Here is a 19,096-nt window from a genome sequence, read left to right as displayed (position 1 = left end):
ATCATGGCCTCCTTCTCCCCTCTCTTTTTGCTATTTTCATGCTATGTGGCCCCCCGAGAGAGGAACAAGACAGGAAGTGGGAAATAGGCCTATGAGAAGAAGGGTCAACAGCACAAGTAAGAGTTTCATTTACGCACTAACTTTTGACAAAAGGCACCATTTAAGTCACAAGAAATCATCCATCCATCTGTCTATCAAAACAAAGAATATGATATATTATGAATATTTCCTGCTTGTTAACAGTCTTCATATCCTTTGAAATTGCATATTTAATGTTTTTATTGTGTTTTTGTTGAATCTCCAGCTGAATTGTTGTTGCTTTGCCTGTTTTTTTTCAGTAGTTTTGCATTTCTCTGTGTCTTGTCCTTGTTTTCTCTGCCTTTCAAATGACTGAGGTTCTGCACAAGAATCATGATGCCTAATTCCTTTTGAAAACTGCAGTAGGCCATGTTGCGACTGTGATAAAATTTCGATGAATGGTTCAGTAAATGGTAATTAAAACCTTTCCCTTTAATCATATTGAAAACACAGAGAACGCAGAGTCTTGCACACAAGGTCTTCTCAATGTCCCCAACAAACAAAAATGGAAATGTCAACCAAACCCAGTCCGTGGCCATTTTCTATTTCATCCAATTCTGTATCTATTTTTATGCAAACACCTGTCAACTCAACCTTTTTTTCTTTTTTCCTATTTTCTATCCAGCTCAGTGATTTTTCTACCTGGAGACGACCTGTTTCCGAGACAGCAGCAGGTCACATTTGTGTTTATGACAGCATTGTGCCAACAGAACAGTGATCTCGAGGAAGAGCAACAACCACAGGACACAACCTTCGGTGGACGGGGATCAGCCACAGCACTGGTCAACCAAAGAGAACAAATTTAGACACAGAAAAAAAAGTCCGATTTAGGACGAGGGCTTCGGGGCCACTTGTACCTGCTGAGCTACAAGTGGTGCTGACAAAGACAAGTCTGTCCTTCTGGAACAAAACTGGAAGTGACCAAAAAACTGCTGATCCTACAGAACCATGGAAGTGCATGATGGGACATCAGAACACTGGACTTGATACTATATTGTACTTAATTGCCATGTTATTGAGACATATGAAGAGACAATGCTCAGCATCTGTGGAGCGTGATACAAGGTTATGAAGATGGGATTATTATGGGATTATTTCTTTAAAACAGTTTATTTGTGGCCCGTCAGTTTGGGCCTCCTGGCTGAGACATTTGGGTTCTAAGTAAACACATTTGGAAGACTTGTTTGTACATTTAATTTGGGCTGTACACACGTTTTGGATAAGGAGTTAGCATATTTATTTTTGGTTGCTAATATAGTTCAAGCCAATCAATTTTTTAATATAGGAGTGAGAATATATACATTTTACTCCTACTTACTCCTTTTTGGACATTGTTAGGGCTGCAACTAATGATTATTTTCATACTTGATTAATCTCTTGATTATTTTCTCAATGAATCAATTAGTTGTTTGGCCCAAAATATCAGAAAATGTTGAAAAGTGTGTCCCAAACCTTGTCTTGCATTAAAATGATTCAGTTTTAATGATTTCTTTGTTATATGGAGCAAAGAAACCAGAAACATCTGAAAAAAAAAACGAAATAGTTGATGAATAATGTAGGAATTTATTTATTATAGGAGTGAAAAGGGGTTGGGATGTACAGTATGTGTTACTTTTTCCTTCTCCATTTCTGACTGTTCGCTTGTTTGTGTTTTCTAATAGCTTTTTTCGTTTACATTTTATTTAATTTTCAAAACAAATTCATTCATTCATAGTTCATATATTTAGATTAGAACCAGTAAATTGATTCCAAATTATTGTTGCCATGTGCTGTAATTGTAAATCTATCAGGGACGAGCATTTCTAGAAAAAAGGCTATTTTTATTGTTCAAATATTTGCATATTCTAAACTCCAGTCCATCAGAGCTAGTCAAAAGTAACGCAGGGTTCAGCTGGCAAGATGCATTCAAAGACCCTGGTAAATGTCATCACTGTTGCAGGATCTACAGCGTGTTTACTGCCGCTGTCACGTGTGATAATAGAAGTACCACAAAGTAGGTTGATTTGAAATATTACTTTTAATTTATTTATTAACACCTTTTAAATAGTCACAGTAACTGGTCGACTTTTTATAAGTAGCGAATAATCAAATAATCACTATGACACTTTTTGTCTTTGTTGTAACTCTGATGTTGTTGTTGTGTTTACCCTGTTGTATGTACAATAGTGCCCTGAGACCCTGTCTTGTATTTGAAAGAGGTTTTAATTGAAAGCATGTTATTTTAAAATCATAATTTCTGAGCAAAAATCTATCAAACATTATCTTCTCCATCTTAATTTAACAACCTACATCCAATGTGCTGTGTGACGAGTGATTACATGTCATCAAATCAGCTCGGACTCAATAAATAAGACAAAAACAATACTGCTGGATCCGTACTTATTCAATTAGGAACGTTGTCTTTCAGGCAGATGAGGTTCAAAGCAGTGAGTTACATGACATAATAGTCCCGTGCTGTCAGCACTGCAGGATCTACGACACCAGGCACAGATCAATAAAGAAATCAGATGCAAATCAGATTGTATATCACCTCATCGGAAGAGAAATATATGCTTATACATCCATACATCTTCTCTCAGCTGTGTTTCCTTGTAGCGGAGGAAAAGAAGAGATGTCCTTCATGTTTAGAGAAACAGGGAAATGCTTTCAAAAACAGACAAAAGGAAGAATCATCAATAAAATATCAATCAATGCACAGGCAGGAGGGCCACGAGAGGAAGATTGGATGACTCAAGCCATCACACAGATAATCAAAGATTCTAAAACAAGGGTCGACACCCCCCCACCCACCCGACCGCCACCACCACACGATCATGTGATGTCTTTCTCCCTGTTTACCTCGACACCCTTCTTCTTCCTACTCATTCTCTCCCTCTTCCTCCCTCCATGTCCTCCCGTTTCTCGTCTCGTTTCCCTCCTCGTCCTCCTCCCTCTCCCTCACCCCTTCTCCACTTCCCTCGCTCTGCCCATGCCTCTCACTCCCTTCCTCCCCCTCCCCTTGCTCTTTTTCTCTCTTCCTCCACAGTGCTCCCCCCCTCTCTCCAGTGTCTACTGCAGCAGAAACGCCAGCACTGACACCAGCATGTGTGCGCTTGTGTGTGTGTGTGTGTGTGTCCACGAGTGAGCCTCACAAGATCATGAGCAAGAAAAGGAGGTGGAATTTATTTTTAAAAAGAGACATTTAGTGCCATCCGACACTTTCATTCCAACACTGATTGTTGATGCATTACATCACAGACATCACAGGGTAAAATCCCCTAAAAAAACAAGAACGGTCCCTCCTCTCAGCTTCCTTTATTTCTCTCCCCCTCTCTCTCTATATATACATCTCTCTGTCTCTCTCTCATTGTATTTCCACGTCAGCTGTTGTTTCTTCCTCACACATCATTTACATCTCTGAAAAGACCAAGGGACGGGACACTTTAAAAAAAAGAAAAGTGCCAGAGTAAAAATAAAACATGTGATCTGGGTCACATCGCCGTTTTGACGTATAGCGTTGGCGCATCACAGAAACGGGGGCCGCGCTCACCCTCAGACACATCCACTGAGATGAACCTCACCCACTGCCTCTGCTCTCTCTGCATAACCCCGAACATGCAGTGCAGGCATCACCGTCTGCAACTGCTGCACTCGCCGAGGACATGCTGGTGTTCATTACACACAGCATTCCTGCAGCAGGTACAGTAGCTTCACTCGAACACAGCACCGAATCCACACGTGTGTGTGTGTGTGTGTGTGTGTGTGTGTGTGTTTTGTTGCGTGGAGCAGCAACGGCACGTCCAGGAGTGGACTGGTGAGGAATCAATCCAGTTAGGGGGAGAATGACATCAGGTGATACCACACGCAGACTATCTGTCCATCACAGCCAGACACTTTCCCTGTGCCTTGGAGGGAACTAGGTGTATGTAAAACCTGGTGCCAGTGTGTGTGTGTGTGTGTGTGTGTGTGTGTGTGTTTGCTCGGCTGACATTCCTCTCCTCTCTTTTTCAATGTGATGGCATGAAGGGGACACTGCAGGTGTCTGCTGACTGTCTGGTTTTACTGTATATGCATGCACTCACATCACAGGCTGATAAGTGATTAATTGTTCCCTTATCGATTACTAAATTATTCAACAACTATTTTGAGAGTGGCCTAATAGGCATGAGTGAGTTCTCAAATGTGAATATGTTCTGGGTTTCTTTCACAGGGAAGTGAATATCTTTGGTTTGTGGACAACGAAACGAGGCATTTTAAAATGAATCCAGAAAACAACTGACAGATGAATGAAAATGTGTGCGCACAACCACGGGATCATCACAAGATCATCGGTAAGAAAAGGAGGTGGAATTCAAAAGAGAAGAGACAACCAGTTGCCCATTTCATGGACCAAACGGCTCCAATTCATGGAGAAAATCCCAGACAAGATGAATCTGCCACGGAAGTGACGGCTCGCCCTAACATAACCTCACAAGTACCAACAGAAAAAGCATAGACAGAGCATAAAACGGCACAAATCAAAAGCAGATGTGATCAAGCGGCTAGATGTGTCTGTAATGGGATGTTCTGAGGGGAAGAAAAAAGCCACTGTGGCTGTTTCTCTGAGTGAGGAATGAAAAACAGCCAGTGGTACTTGTTACTCACACACCTGTGTGATCAAACGCCACCTATAATATCTGCTTTTAAACTATGTGCATGAGAATCATACTGCGTAAAAGGATGTGTGTGCCCAGCGGCACGGGACAGAGGGCACTCACACCAAGGACAAATGTTGTACACACATGTAAAGTGAGGCTTCGGCATCGTGTGAGCGCCATAAATAAGACTGGAGCGCTGATGTGCATCGTAAACGCTCCAATGTGACCTAATGGAGGCGTTTGGATGCAGGAGGTGCAGCGAGCGGCTGCGTTTGGAGACAGACGCGTGTGAAAGCTGCTCAAACCGCCACAGGAATTATGACAGCTATAAAAACAACTGCATTCAGTATATATGTGAACACGCGATGTGTGGAGTCAAAGACATGAAGGTGATCACACTATAGTCCCATCCACCCACAGATACAGCTGCATATAGCATTTTCCATTTTTCCTATGCTATCAACATTAATTATTCAATATCAGCAAGTCTGTATCCTGCTGCACTGGCACGCGCGCGCATGCCAGCACACTGGGTTGTTTTTTATTTGTCCTGCGGTCGCAGTGTTAACACAACATTTAAAGTTTGAAAACTTAATCATGCATTGTCATGACAACAGTCTCTCTCTCACACACACACACACACACACACACACAGAGTCAGACAGACAGGCAGACAGGTGCGAACTCACCCGGGCATATTTGGAGGAATACGGGTCCTCAAAGAGCGCCCAGATCTTGGGTTGCCAGGTTTTCCACCAGCCCGCTTTCCTCGCGTCCTCCTGCATGCACAGTCTCTTCAAGTCCCCGTCCGCACCGCCCAGTGCCGGGTCGTCGTCCGGCGCGTCCGGTTCCGGATTCTCAAAGCTGTCCAGCGCCTCCTCCGCATCCCGATGCTGCCGGTAATTCATCCAGCAACACGCTTCCACGTCCGTCTCATCGATGCCCCAGAAGGCGAGCTCCTCCTCGAACAGCGGGCCGCACACGTCGTTGGGACAGTGTAACTTCCCCGTGCGGTAGTAGTTGAGGATGAAGGAGAAGACTGACGGGTGGCGGTCGAAGAAGAACTCGTCCAATTTGGGGTCGTAGTCGAAGTTGCAGAACGCGTCCGGTTCGGTGAGCCATGACAGGCGGGTACCGGGCAGCGTCTTCAAGGTGCTGCGGTAGGTCTCATGCCGCACCCCCCCGCAGTTTATCACGATTTTCTCGCTTTCCGACGGACAAGTCATGTCTGCGCTGTAACATGCTTTGTTGGACGACTTGTTCCCACCCTTGCGCCCTTTGAAAGAGGATACACACACCGAACTGAGCATAGAGGACCGGGGGGGGGAGGGAGAGGGAGAGGATGAGAGAGACCGAAGGGAGGAGGAGGAGGAGGGAGGAGTCTGAGGAGTCTGCGGGGAAAGAGAGAGAGAGTGAGAGTGAAGAGGAAGAAGAGGCAAACATTTTAGCACAAGTAATACATAGGTGTCACATACAATAACATGCCAGAGGCACGCGCTCATCACAGGCGCACGTGTGCGAACGTGAACATCATCAGAAGATGGAGTGACCTTGTGCAGGTGCAGGGAGTGATGAAGGGGGGCGTGGCTTCAACTTATCAGCGCAGTATTGTGGGAAAAACACACAACATACATGCTACACTTACACACACACAACAGGAATGTCCATAACAGGTTTAAATCCCTGCACGAGGCCACTGTGACACTTAAAGCTGCAGTATGTAACTGTTTGCCGTTGACGATGACGATGTTATTATTCATCTGAAAACAGGCTCTTGTCAAGCAATACTATCAGAACTGCCTGAAGGGAGCACTTGTGTGTATACAGCAGAGGTGCAAGAGCGGGCGGCGACAAGTCTCGCTTCACTAGTGTAATGTCTCTGCTGCTGCCGTCCACCTGTGTTGATATAAAATGACTCACTTCCTGTGTGCAGCCTGGGAACATTGCAGGGCAACACGAGTGCTGAACACTGCTCCACTGAGAAACACGGAGAGTCGCGTGGAGCTTATAGGCGTTTGATGATCGGCAGCGTGTGAACATTTGTCTATATTTGTCTTTAAGTGACACACTTCAGCTCTAAACGCGCACAGACGCACCTCCCACCTGCAACTAGGGATCAGCCAAATTGGAAAAAAAAAATTGGATATCAGGAAAAGAATAAAAGAGAGACGTCTGCCACCAACATCATGTGACCAGGAAGTGAATGAGCTAGCCAGTTTAATATTGGTATCAGTATATTTTCTTTTTTGATCCTGGATTTAAATTGGTTTTAAGGGATGTGAGAATGTGATTCATGGTCATTCATTCCCAGGTCACATGACTGCAGTGCACGCTGGTCTTTACTGGCTTTGGCTTTTGGAGACCAAAACCTGGTCTTAAGTAGGTAGTTTAGGGCTGAGATTTGAATGGTGGTTGAGGTTAGGGACCGTCAATGTAGTGTCCTGAGAAGAATAGCTGCACAAGCCTGTGTGTGTGTGTGAGATGTGTGTTAATTGCCTCCCAAGAGTGCAGTGTCCATTCTAATGTTAGATCTCCTCAATCAGCCTACAGTGTGTGCTACAAACACACACACTGCTGCTGCACCAGCATCCTCCAACTGCACTGACATTCATACCCAGTTATTGACAATGTGTGTGTGTGTGTGTGTGTGTGTAAGGAAGAGTGGAGGGAGGTAGAGGGGTGAGAAAGTGAGGATGGGGGAGGAGGCCATGGATTGTGATTCTTACTGGAAGGAGAGAAAAGGACGATCAGGCTCAGACAAACACCTGAAAACACGGGGCTAAAGGAGAGAGGAATGGAGAGATGTAGAGGAGGAGAGGAGGAGAGGAGAAGAGGAGGCGGTGAAGCGAGCAGGAGGAGAATGCAGCATACTTGTATAGTGCACAGCCACTGTAATACAGTCTCTTCCCCCAGTAATGAAAGAAGGGGGCTGAAGGGAGAGTGTATGGGGGGAGGAGGAAGCACGAGGAGGAAAAGTGAATAAATTCTGCTGCAGTAAAAGGCCACTTATTTTGCTCTCTCCCCCCACCCCTCCACTATTCACTCTCTCTCTCTCTCTCTCTCTCTCTCTCCCTCTCACCATCTCACTCGCTCTCTCTCACATTCCGCATAAAGGAATCACATTTCATTGAAGAGGAGAATCAGGGCTTCACTTCTTCCTCTTCTTCTTCTTCTTCTTCTTCTCTCACAACACTGACTTATTCAAAAAAAACAGTGCCCCTCCTCCCTCCCCCCTCTGTGCCATTCTTTCTCTCCTCCTCTGCCTCCAATCACAGGCTTCTTACTCTAATCCACTCTTCTCTCGTCCTCTTTGACTTGCCGTCCTGTCCCATTCTTTCATCTCCATCCCAAAGTAAGATTCCCTCACTCTGGTTCATCTCACCTCCTCCTCCTCCGCTCTTCTGCTCAGACTTTAGCTCTCTCTGCCATGTGGGACACTGCAGTCATTGTTTCTTACATGTTATTGAGGTCTGTTTTGGACTATTTCTCTCTCTTTTTTCAGATTATGAGCTTAAATTTTTTTTTTTTAATTTGACTAAATATAAAGTTTTATATTGTTACATTTTTATAATGTTTTCCATTTTTGTGGATCCTGGAAAAAGACAACACTCACTCAGGTAAGCTCTTCTAAGATCATGGCTATTTGTGAGTGTAATTACAGTGTGAAACGCCTTAAATGTTTACGTTCAAAGTCTTTTAGTTTGCTGCGTTTTCTGCAGCAGCGTCAAATCTGCTCGCTCGGAAACGAATAGTCGACAGTCGTTTAAGAGTTTAAGAGTTGCACTGCGCCGTCATGCCTCGCTAGTTTGCTTTGCATCTTTACAAGTTTGCTTTAAGAAAACAAAATCCTGCAAAAGCATCTGCAGCAGAACATTTAGACTATTTGAGGATGAGGAGAGGCAGCAGGAGGGTAAATCAGCTCTGCAGCAACAGCAAACTCTGCTACTGTGAGCAGGGTTTATGTTTCAGCACCACGGACAGCGTCAAACTCCCACTTCCTCGTCCTCAACTTTTTCTCTTTAGCAGCAGCTTCTGTTCAACTTCAGGACATTTAGAGAGAACTTCACTCTGTAACCCTGCACCCTCCTGACTTCATGGGGCAGTGGTGGCTTCTCTCTGAGCTGCTGAATATTTTATACCCAGACGACCACAAGTCTGTAACTGTGGTTAAATGGCTTTCTGTTCCCTGGGAGTCAGCTGATTCATTTTTCTTAATTAACGTCTTCTTATATTCTCCCGTGTGGAAGTTTGTTTTGGAGTTGAGGCAGAGATGCCGGCTTTTTCTGATCTGATTCCACTGTTACGCGTGAAGTTTGTGTCAAAGTAGCTGCAGTTTTCCTGCGTGAGAGTCACCAACAACACTTTGATCATTGACAGCAGTGCAGATGTTTGGGGGGGGAAACAGGGTAGGGGGGTTAAAGCATGAGGAGAGTTAGACAGTGAGCACTGGATGTAAAATGGAGGAATGAAGTCGAGCACAGGGGGAGAGAAGGAAAAGCAGCGGGTGAGGTACAAGAGAGAGGGGGAGACAATCAGAGACGAGGGATGATTCCTTCCCACCACCACTGCCACCTCTCCTTCTCTCTCCTGCAGCATTTCCTGCCTCAGCCACCATGTGCTGCGCCACGATGCTACTGCTGACAGCTCACCACTGCACATCCACGAGGGGAGGAGAAACACACACACACACACACCCACCTGAGAGCAACAACCAAACAACTCAAATGAGGTTTAATGATTCTAATTCATCAGAGACTGAAGATCACTCTGCAGTGGACTGAGCTACAGAGAAGAGAGAGTGACAGCAAGCGTGCACATGGCTCATGCATGGACGCTGCACTGACACTAATGTATATTAGCAGAAACACTGCAGCAAGAGGGGGAGGGACCGCAGGATTATGGGATGCATTGACTGTGAGGTACCATCGGCAGTAACCGCGGAAGGGTGTGGGGGGGGTTGCAGTGCACACTAGTGAGGGAGAGAGAGAGAAAACAAGGGAGGAATTTGGAGGAGTGCTGACTGTGCGGAACAGATGCAGCAGTTGGCAGAAAAAGCGAAAAAGAAAAAAAGAAAAAGCCTTTACCAATCACAGCAGGGGAGAGATAGACTGAGATGAGATGGAAACGGAGGGCTGCTCGTGAGAGAAAGGGACAGAAAGAGGGAGGGTAGAGGTAGAGGGGACCAAGAGGATGCTGGGGGGGAATGGTGAGGGAAAAAAATAGAGGAGGCGGGGGAGAAAGACGGAAAAAGACCTTGCAGTGGCACGGAATATGGTAGCAAAATGGTTGCGAAGGTGAAAGTGTGTGTGTGTGTGTGTGTGTGAGGGTTAAAAAAGGTCTGCAGTACTAATAAGAGGACAGAAAGACGGGGGGATGAGAGAGAGAGGGAGAGAGAGAGGAGGAAGCAAAACAACTGTGAGGATGTAAAAACAGAGAGACAGCTGAGCTTAATGGCAAATGCACCACAGGGGGAACAGGAGGGTACTGCAGGCAAGTCTGTGATGTATATGTGTGTGCGTGCGTGTGCGTGTTTGTGTGTGTGTGTGTGTGTGTGAGAGAGAGAGCACAAATTACGTATGTGTTTCTGGTGCGCAGCCATTTTTTCCACCTGCTACCTCATCAAAGGATGTAACCACAAGGCTTCACACTGTTCCATCTCTCCTCTCCTCTCCTCTCCTCTCCTCTCCTCTCCTCTCCTCTCCTCTCCCACCTGCCCCCCCACCCCCACCTCATCTTCCTCTCCTCTCCTGCAAACTCCCCAGTGTTGCGGAGACCCCATCAGGATAAAGCGAGGCACTGCAGCGCGGTGAAAGCACTGCGGTCACCTCCCCCCTTTCCAGTGCGGTGTCACACCACCACACAGCATCACCAGACCCCCCCTCCGCAACACACACACACACACACAAACACACACAGACACACAGTCGTTGTGCCTCATGGTGTGATTCTGACTGTGCCAAGAGGAGCGAAGACGCTAAACAAGGTGTCGCTGCATATGTGAGGCTAGTGTTCGTGAGACAGTAAAACCAATAAGAATGGAGAGAAATAGGAACGGCGTGAATGTGAATGGATGGATGGAGGTGGAGAGGAAGAGAGAACAAGGCCACATGGTCACCCAGCAGCTCGCACAGTGCTCATGTGAGAAGAAGGGGGGGGGGGGGGGGGACAAAAACAACAAAGGCATTTCTCATCATAACAAAGCTCACCAGTGGCCAATTCCCAGAACATGAATTAAATACCAATCAATTAAGCAAGCAGAGAGGAAATGTAGCTGCTCTACCACTCAGGAACGCCAACTTGGTAATCTCCAGGGCCTGACCATACACACACACACACACACACACACACACCCTGCAGCAGCAGTAACACCACCCCAGGAGGGTGGGTACATACTGGTCAGTCATCTCTCCTACAACCATCTCCACCTCTGACGCTGCTACTGCTCTTCTCCAGCTATGATTACCTCAGTCACCTTTAAGACAATCTTGTGGTTCTGGTTTCCTTCTTTTAGCAAGGCCATTTCCATGGGAAGACTAGAGGCAATGAAGCCTGTAATGGAGCGGTGAAAGCTCAGTCAGTGTCCATGGCTAAAACCCTGCCTGCCCACAGGAGGATGAGTGTGGAGAGTTTTTGGAGGGGTAATAAACCCACTGGGTGAGACGTCAGTCGAGCCTCGTTTCCACCGGTGCAGTGCAGTTTGGACTGGTACACCCTGATCTGACTTGTGTTTCCACATGTGAGAGCTGCACCTGCTGCGTATACAGTGTGACGTCATGTTAGGGCTGCTGTACGATACATTGATAAGTCATGATGTACCGAATATCACGACATGAGATATCGTCTCTGATTTTAGATGTCGTGAGACTCCTGCAATGACTTCTCCTGGTTTAAAAAATCATCATATTTATCCAATATATTTGTGAAATACACTAAATGTGACAGAGTTATATATTTAAAAAGTAAAGTAACACTTTCTTAAATGATTCACAGCCATCAGGAGCAACTTGGGGTTCAACTCGGGTTTTTTGTTCCCACATCACCCGGCCTGACCAGCACAATACAAGTACTCCTCCAATAAAATCCCCAAAAAAGAGCAAATTTATCATTTAAAAGCAAACACAAATAGCCTTTAATCCTGTCTCTGTTGCAATACAGGTTATATTTACTGTTTTTTTTTCATCACCATTTGCACAGAGCTGGTGATTCTCTGATCAGCAGACTGCAGTGTGAGTGGCTCCACCCTTTAGAATCTGGACTGTTGGGGAAACTTTTGCTGTCAAGGTTTTTGTAAAGTAAAGTAAAGTAAAGGCTGAAATGTTTATCTCTTGTCACATATTCATATTTTGATATCAAAACTCGAATGTTTTCAGTCTACGGCAAAAATAAAGGAATTAGCCTCACTGTTCCAATACTATAGCAAAGTAAATGTAAATGCAGTTTACCAGTTCCAAACTGAACTGTCCTTCTTGGTGGAAACAGGGCTTTAGGTGAAGTGGCTTCACCTGTCAGAGAAATCCTGACAGGGCAGCGAGTGCAGGAGGAGGGGAGTGCAGCGTGGAATGGGATAGCGTGTTATGTCGGGAAGGAAGTCTATTTTTGGACCTGGATAAATAAGAGCTAATCTCCAGTGTCTTCCTAATTCAAAATGCGGTTCTTGCGGAGAATTTACGTCAGGATCAAACCGATTTAACCCGCACTCCTCTTGAATCTCTCTTAGGTCACTTAAGCCCGTCTGCTCCTAATGAATAGCATGACCCTCCTGACATCATTAGGCTTATTATGATCCAGCAGAGCAGCGATATCATAGATGAAGCCAGGGCAGCCAAACGACGAGGAAAGACGGATCACTGTGCTGATTCCTGACCTGTCAACTCAGCAGCGACGAAATGTAGAGCAGGGGACGGATGTCACAGTCACAGAGGGAGAGACGTTTGGGTTTGATGTAAAGAAGTTATAATGAGATGACAAAGAAAACAAAGAGAAGATGAAGGTGAGCATCAAGGTCAAGGGTCAGGTGATGAATGAGGCTAAAGCTGCACACGGGTTGTTTGACAATACACTGTAATACACTCTATAATACAATATAATAAACTCTTTAAAAAATAAATAAATGAATAAATAAATAAAATACAATCATTACCTTTTATTTTGGATAATACCTGCTTTATTTATTTGGAGTTTTAATGTTAAAGGAAGGATATTAACGTGTGTTAGAAACAATGAAATGAACCATAATATGGTCAAATTCTGATATAACACAAATAATTAGGCGTAAACCTAAAGAAGTGACTTTTAAAATAATTTTTAATCAATATATACATAAATGTATATATACAGTATGTACAGTATATATATATATACATATAATGTATATAAATACATATAATGTATACATAATATGTATATATATATACATATAATGTATATATACATATAATATTAGTGTATTTCACAAATCTAGTCAGTATAGGGTCATTTTGGTAATTGGTCAATTTGGTAATTGTTTCAGCTCTGAACACGACACAAAGTAATAGTTGTAGAGGGTGCGGTCATAGAAGTCAAGGAGGTAGCAGTCTATTGTGCTTTTTGTTTAATTCTGCCAAACGCATGACTGCTCATATCTGTGACAATATCAATATCAGCCAATACGATGCTGTGCCAATAATATTGTGCACTCCTGTTTCTATCAGTATCATCAGTAAATAACCAGTTTCAGCTCTTTGATATACAGTAACATGATGTCAATTTGGGAAATGACATCCACATTTAGAGGAAAATAAAGATTAAGCTATGACATCAATGTGACTGACCCTGACTGCAGGATACGTCACATGACATGGCGCCAGTCCAATCACAAACAGTTGTATATCAATGTGTCCCTTTTAATACAGCCTATAGATGTGGGTCATGTGACTGTTGCCTGAGCTCAAGGACAGAGGGAAAGTTTCCACGAGAGAAGCTCATGCGAGGATGTGACAGAGGGCATCTCAGCCAAGGAGAGAGGAAGGGTCACACACACAGACCCAGGATACAGATGCATAATTCAATTATCGCCTCAAAATAGATTTATTTTTTTTTACACAGCAAGAGCCATCACTCCTCTAGCAATCACATCCACACACAACATGCCTCTACCTCTGCATGCCTGTCTTTGTCGCCTAAACGGAAAGGGGTGTTTTCTGGGTTACCCTCGAGCTAAAAATAGCACCGGCTGTAGATTCATAATGCAGGACTGAGGTGGGGGAAAGCAAAAAAAGACAAGAGAGCGAGAGGATGAGAGTAAATGGAAGAGGAGAATCTGAGAATCTGAGTGGAAGAGCACGCTGGCTGCAGCCACTTGGCAGCAGGAGAAAGAAATTGAGTCATGCGTTGGAAAGTGAAGGAAGAAGAAGAGGCGTTATGAAACTGGAGACTTTGTGTGTAATGCAGATGGAGGGAGTTGACAGGAGTCTAGACGTTGAACTGCCCCCACAGACTTCCACGTTGAGAGCTCAGTGACGTTATGTTCTTCCTCTGGTTCCACTCCACTGACAATCAACTCTTCTCCTCCTCCTCTTCCACCCATCGCTTTCTCACACCTTACTCTCCTCTCTCTCTCCCTCTCTCCCTCTCTCTCTCTGTCTCATGTATGGTTGGTGTTTGTGTGTCTCGTGTCATCATCAAACCTCCATTTCAGACCTTGACACTTACCCAGTGCTGCCATGAGGCGGGAAAACACACACACACACACACACACACACACACACACAGCTCTTCTTCTCAGGACACTGCACTGACTTCCACTCATGTGGACAGTGTAAATAAAGTGTTATGACTATCCTTAGCCATAACCAGTCAAAGCCTAACCCTAACCTTAACCTAACCACAATTCAAATCTTACAACCTAAAAGACTTCATCAGTTCCTCAGAAATGAGGTTCTGCCTCATTTCTGAGGTCAGTGTTCATGCAGAAAACACACAGACACACACACACACACACACACTGAACATGCACGTGAAATAAAACAAATCAGTACACACATGGAAACAGTTAAGATGGACAGACACAAAAATGATGCAGAGAGAAACACGTTCACTCACACACACACTCCTCAGAGGCATGGAACTGCTCTGATCTAATGGTGTAGATGGGGAAACACCCACCGTTTGTGCACTGAAGAATGTCAGGATTCACAAAATAAACACAAACTCATGAATAATAACAATAATAATAATAATATTAACAATAATAATAATAATAACAATAATCCAGTCATCACACCTGTGGACATTTTAAAGCAGACTGTCTGAAATCATTTGTATCAAAGCACCGCTGAAGAAAAAAAAAAAACACAATAAGATAAGATGATTCCATTTTCCTTCTCACATATTATTTTGATTCCTCCAGTCACTGATCCACACACACACACACACACACACGCACACACACGCAGTCTCCTACAGCCATCCTTTAAAGACTCTTTCAATGACTTCTATTCATGTACACAGCCCCAAAGCAAGGTTCATGTCTAACCCTAACTTCACCACAATTCAAATCTTAGGTTCGCCCTGAACCTATAACCAGTTCCTCAGCAATGAGCGTGCGCCTCACTAGGACCAGGTTTATGGTCTCCATGAGGACTACTGGTCCTGACAAGGTCAGTGTTTATGCCAGAAATGGTCCTAAAGAGGCACACACACGCGCGTGCGCGCGCAGTAGAGAGAGAAAAACGCAGCTATTGTAGACATAAAACGAGACTTGTTGAATGTGGGCGATTTATTTTTTGGTTGTCTGATGCTCCTGAGATTCCACAGATGTGTCGTTTCGCGGATAAACGTAGGATAAAAAGGCAGCACGCGCACACACACACACGGTTCATACTCACTTGCTTTCTGGTTCAGGCTCGTGTCGAGTGCGCGCGGCACATCAAGCTCTACACATCAGTCACACTTTAGTTGTCTTTGTTGGACGGCCGTGTCTGTCTGTCTGTCTGTCTGTCTGTTGTGATTCTCAGAGAACATCCAGGAGTCTCGCGCGGGCATCAGTGGCTCTGGTTCACTCCACCATTACAAGAAAGCACAGTGGGAGTCGCGCGCGCGCGGCTGTTGCTGCCTCTCGGTTCTGTTTCTCTGTTTCTCTGTTTGTTTGTTTTTTGTCTTTTTTTTTTACTCTTGTTACTTGTAGCGTGTGGTGATGATGCTGCTGCTGCTGATGATGATGGAGGAATGGTGCACAGGTTCCTTCCTTCCCTTCCCTTCCTTTCTTTCCTTCCCTCCTTCCTTTTATTTCTCAGAGCCTCCCTGTCTCCACCTCTTTGTGATTGCACAAAAAAAATGGAAAGCCTCTTTGACACTGTCTCTCTGTCTGTTCCAGGGTGTAGCTACCATCAACCACACAGCTCCTCTTGTGCCTTTGCAGCCTGTGGACACCTCTCTCTCTCTCTCTCTCTCCCTCTCTCTCTCAGTCTCTTTCCCTCTCTCTGTTCCGCTTGAAGAGCGTCACCTCCTGCACTATTTTTTCCTCAGACGATACATGTGGGCGGATTAGAGAACAACACAGAGGGGGGCTGAATACGGAGGCTAATTTTTCCTTATATCTCAGATTAATAAACAAACATAACAATAATAATAATAATAATTACAAAATATACCCACATATTTGATTTATTGTCACCTTCTTCCCCTCCCCACTCACATTCTCCGTCTCTGCACGCGCGCACACACACACACACACCATTTTGTCTACAGGTTCTTGTACTCGGTCTGACATCAGCAGTCATGTGGCAGCACAGAGAAGCAGGTGGGTCAGAGGAGAAGACACAGTCTGGACACGCAAACAGAAGAAGAAGAAGATTCTTTATTCTGATGTGCTATTGTTATTCTTGTTTTATTAATGTTATAATTTAACCCTTAGGAAGCCCACATAGAATCATCTGTTTAGTTAGGGGAGGAATATAAGAAGGACACAATCAATGTCAAATCTTTATGATTCTGTTTTTTGTAGCCAAGACAAAAAAAAGCCAGAAATAAAATAATTAAAAATTAAATCTAGTATATAATAATAAATATTACGAAAGATGAATTCACACAGGGTCACACTGTATATGTTGTTTATATTTAAATAATATTACGTTTAAACATATGTATACCTACATGATAAATAGAACACACACAAAAGACACATATATATACACATATATACATATGTACTGTATATATATACATACATATATACATACATATATAATACATGTATATACATGTATACATACATATGTATATACATGTATACATATATACATACATATACATATATACATACATAAATACATGTATATACATGTATACATACATATACATATATACATGTATATACATGTATACATACATATACATATATACATGTATACATGTATACATACATATACATATATGTGTGTATATATATATATATGTGTGTATGTATGTATGTATATATACAGTATATACATACATATATATATATATATACATATATATATATATAATGTTCTTCCACTTCCACAGTTTCCTCCCACAGTCCAAAAACATGCAGATTAGGTGAACTGGTGAATGGTTGTCTGTCTCCGTATATTGAGGCTGTGATGGACAGGTGACCTGACCTGAAGTGGATTGTCCCCATCCGCCCCTGCTCTGCTGCTGTATACAAACAAATGCTCCCTCAGTCCCGCCTAATAGTTTTGCTTGACAGAGCCCGTTTCTGTTCATGAAGACCGAACAGAGGCAGAAAAATAACGTCAACAACCACAAACAAATCAGCAGAAGTTACGTACAGCAGCTTTAACTTGTGAATTTTTTATTGGTTTCTGGACACTTCCTTTGTTACCTCCAGAGACGAGAATGTTTCACAACTCCTGGTTTTCATGCCATGATTTTGTTATGTTGAAGGACAAATGTGATGACCTCAGAAACATTAACAGGCTTCCCGCTAGGACAGTTAACACTTGCCCTGGTTAAAAAACATAGTTATAGTCCAGTGTAATTCTGTTATTGGGAAAAGGAGCTTACCTCACTCTGTGAGTGCGAGTGGGGAGGGAATAGTTTCCATTGTTTGCTCCTGCCTTCCTGTGCCAGATCGTCTTTACTCCACTGAGTGGTCCAGCTGTTTATTGCATAACACTCTTGGGATCAGCTTAGACGTCCTGTACGTGCTGGAGTGACCAACCCAAGCACGTTGGTCGACCTTCAACAACACCTGGTTGAGGAATGGGATGCTGTCCCACTGGGAAAGGTGCCAAGCTGTGCCAATATGTGTTGTTGTTTTTTTCCTTATTACTGTGGGAGAGTGCAATCATCCAATCCACCAAGCAACTCAAAAGAAGAGGGAATACCAACAGCAGAATATTGCAGGGGAATTTGACACTGTTTTGGGGTCGTTTCCAAACTTTCTTTGAGGAGTTTAGTTTCTGTATTAAAGACGTTTACTTGTACCCCTTGTCCAGCTCTGCTTTGTGAGTCCTTTTGTCTGACACACCTGTAGACATGTATACATACATAAGATGATGAAGATTCTTTATTCTGATGTGCTTTTTTTATTCTTGTTTTATTAATGTTATAATTACTGTAATTTTTTAACCCTTATGAAGCCCACATAGAATCATCTGTTTAGTTAGGGGAGGAATATAAGAGCGACACAATCAATCACTAAACAACAATAATGTGTCGACAGATTCCAAAAGCATCTTCATAAAAATCTTTATGATTCTGTTTTTTGTAGCCAAGACTAAAAAAGGCAAATGAAATCTAGTATTTAATAAAAATATTAAGATGAATTCACGCAGTGTCACACTGTGTTTCCTCCAGGTTCTCCGGTTTCCTCCCACAGTCCAAAAACATGCAGATTAGGTGAACTGAACTCTAAATTGACCGTAGGTGTGTAGATGAGGGTGAATGGTTGTCTGTCTCCGTATGTTGACCCTGTGACAGACAGGTGACCTGTCCAGGGTGTGACCCCCACCTTTAGCTCCAGCTCCCCCCTCCCACAACCCTCATGTGGAGGATGAAGTGGAAGAACATTAATGAATGACACTGACAGTTTACAGGTTGCTTAAATTAACTCTTCTGTAGTCAAGAAAACTACAAATGGGTTCATGTGAGAGCTACTATATATATTATTTTTTTGCTTCTTTGTTTTTAATTGTGTGGGTTCTATTTATCATGAAGGTGTGGCAAGTGTAAGGAGGAAACAAAACAAAGTGATGTAATATTGCTAAAGTTAAAGAGCTAATAGGTCCTGCTCGTAGCCTACTGGTTACTGACAACGCCACCTTGGGACTTTCACCCAAAGATTTATTTTACCCCAATCAAGGACACGCAAGTAAATTCAAGTCTCAAGAGGCAGGAGACGTGTTTCAAAATGTTAAAACAATGTAGAATTTATTTTA

The 19,096-nt window shown here is 43.6% G+C and overlaps 1 protein-coding gene across 8 annotated transcripts in view; it reads right to left on the bottom strand.

The window, feature by feature from the left end:
* LOC131448649 (potassium voltage-gated channel subfamily C member 1-like) overlaps positions 1 to 16,081 on the bottom strand; it is a 54,031-nt gene extending 37,950 nt beyond the window's left edge. For 7 of the 8 annotated variants that reach the window (XM_058621279.1, XM_058621278.1, XM_058621281.1 and 4 more), the window contains exons 1-2: positions 15,560 to 16,081; positions 5,384 to 6,085 (exon numbers count right to left, since the gene is read on the bottom strand). In XM_058621279.1, the coding sequence (XP_058477262.1) occupies positions 5,384 to 6,004 (621 nt within the window). In that variant the 5' untranslated portion in view covers positions 6,005 to 6,085; positions 15,560 to 16,081. The remainder of the gene's footprint in view (positions 1 to 5,383; positions 6,086 to 15,559) is intronic. The other variant, XM_058621276.1, reaches the window with a different exon arrangement.
* Between the last annotated feature and the right edge of the window lie 3,015 nt (positions 16,082 to 19,096).

This window comes from Solea solea, chromosome 21 (assembly GCF_958295425.1).
Source record: "Solea solea chromosome 21, fSolSol10.1, whole genome shotgun sequence".
In the NCBI taxonomy this organism is placed as follows: Eukaryota; Metazoa; Chordata; class Actinopteri; order Pleuronectiformes; family Soleidae; genus Solea; species Solea solea.
The sequence above is the reverse complement of the archived record's forward strand: the minus strand, read 5'-3'. Positions and strand labels throughout refer to the sequence as shown.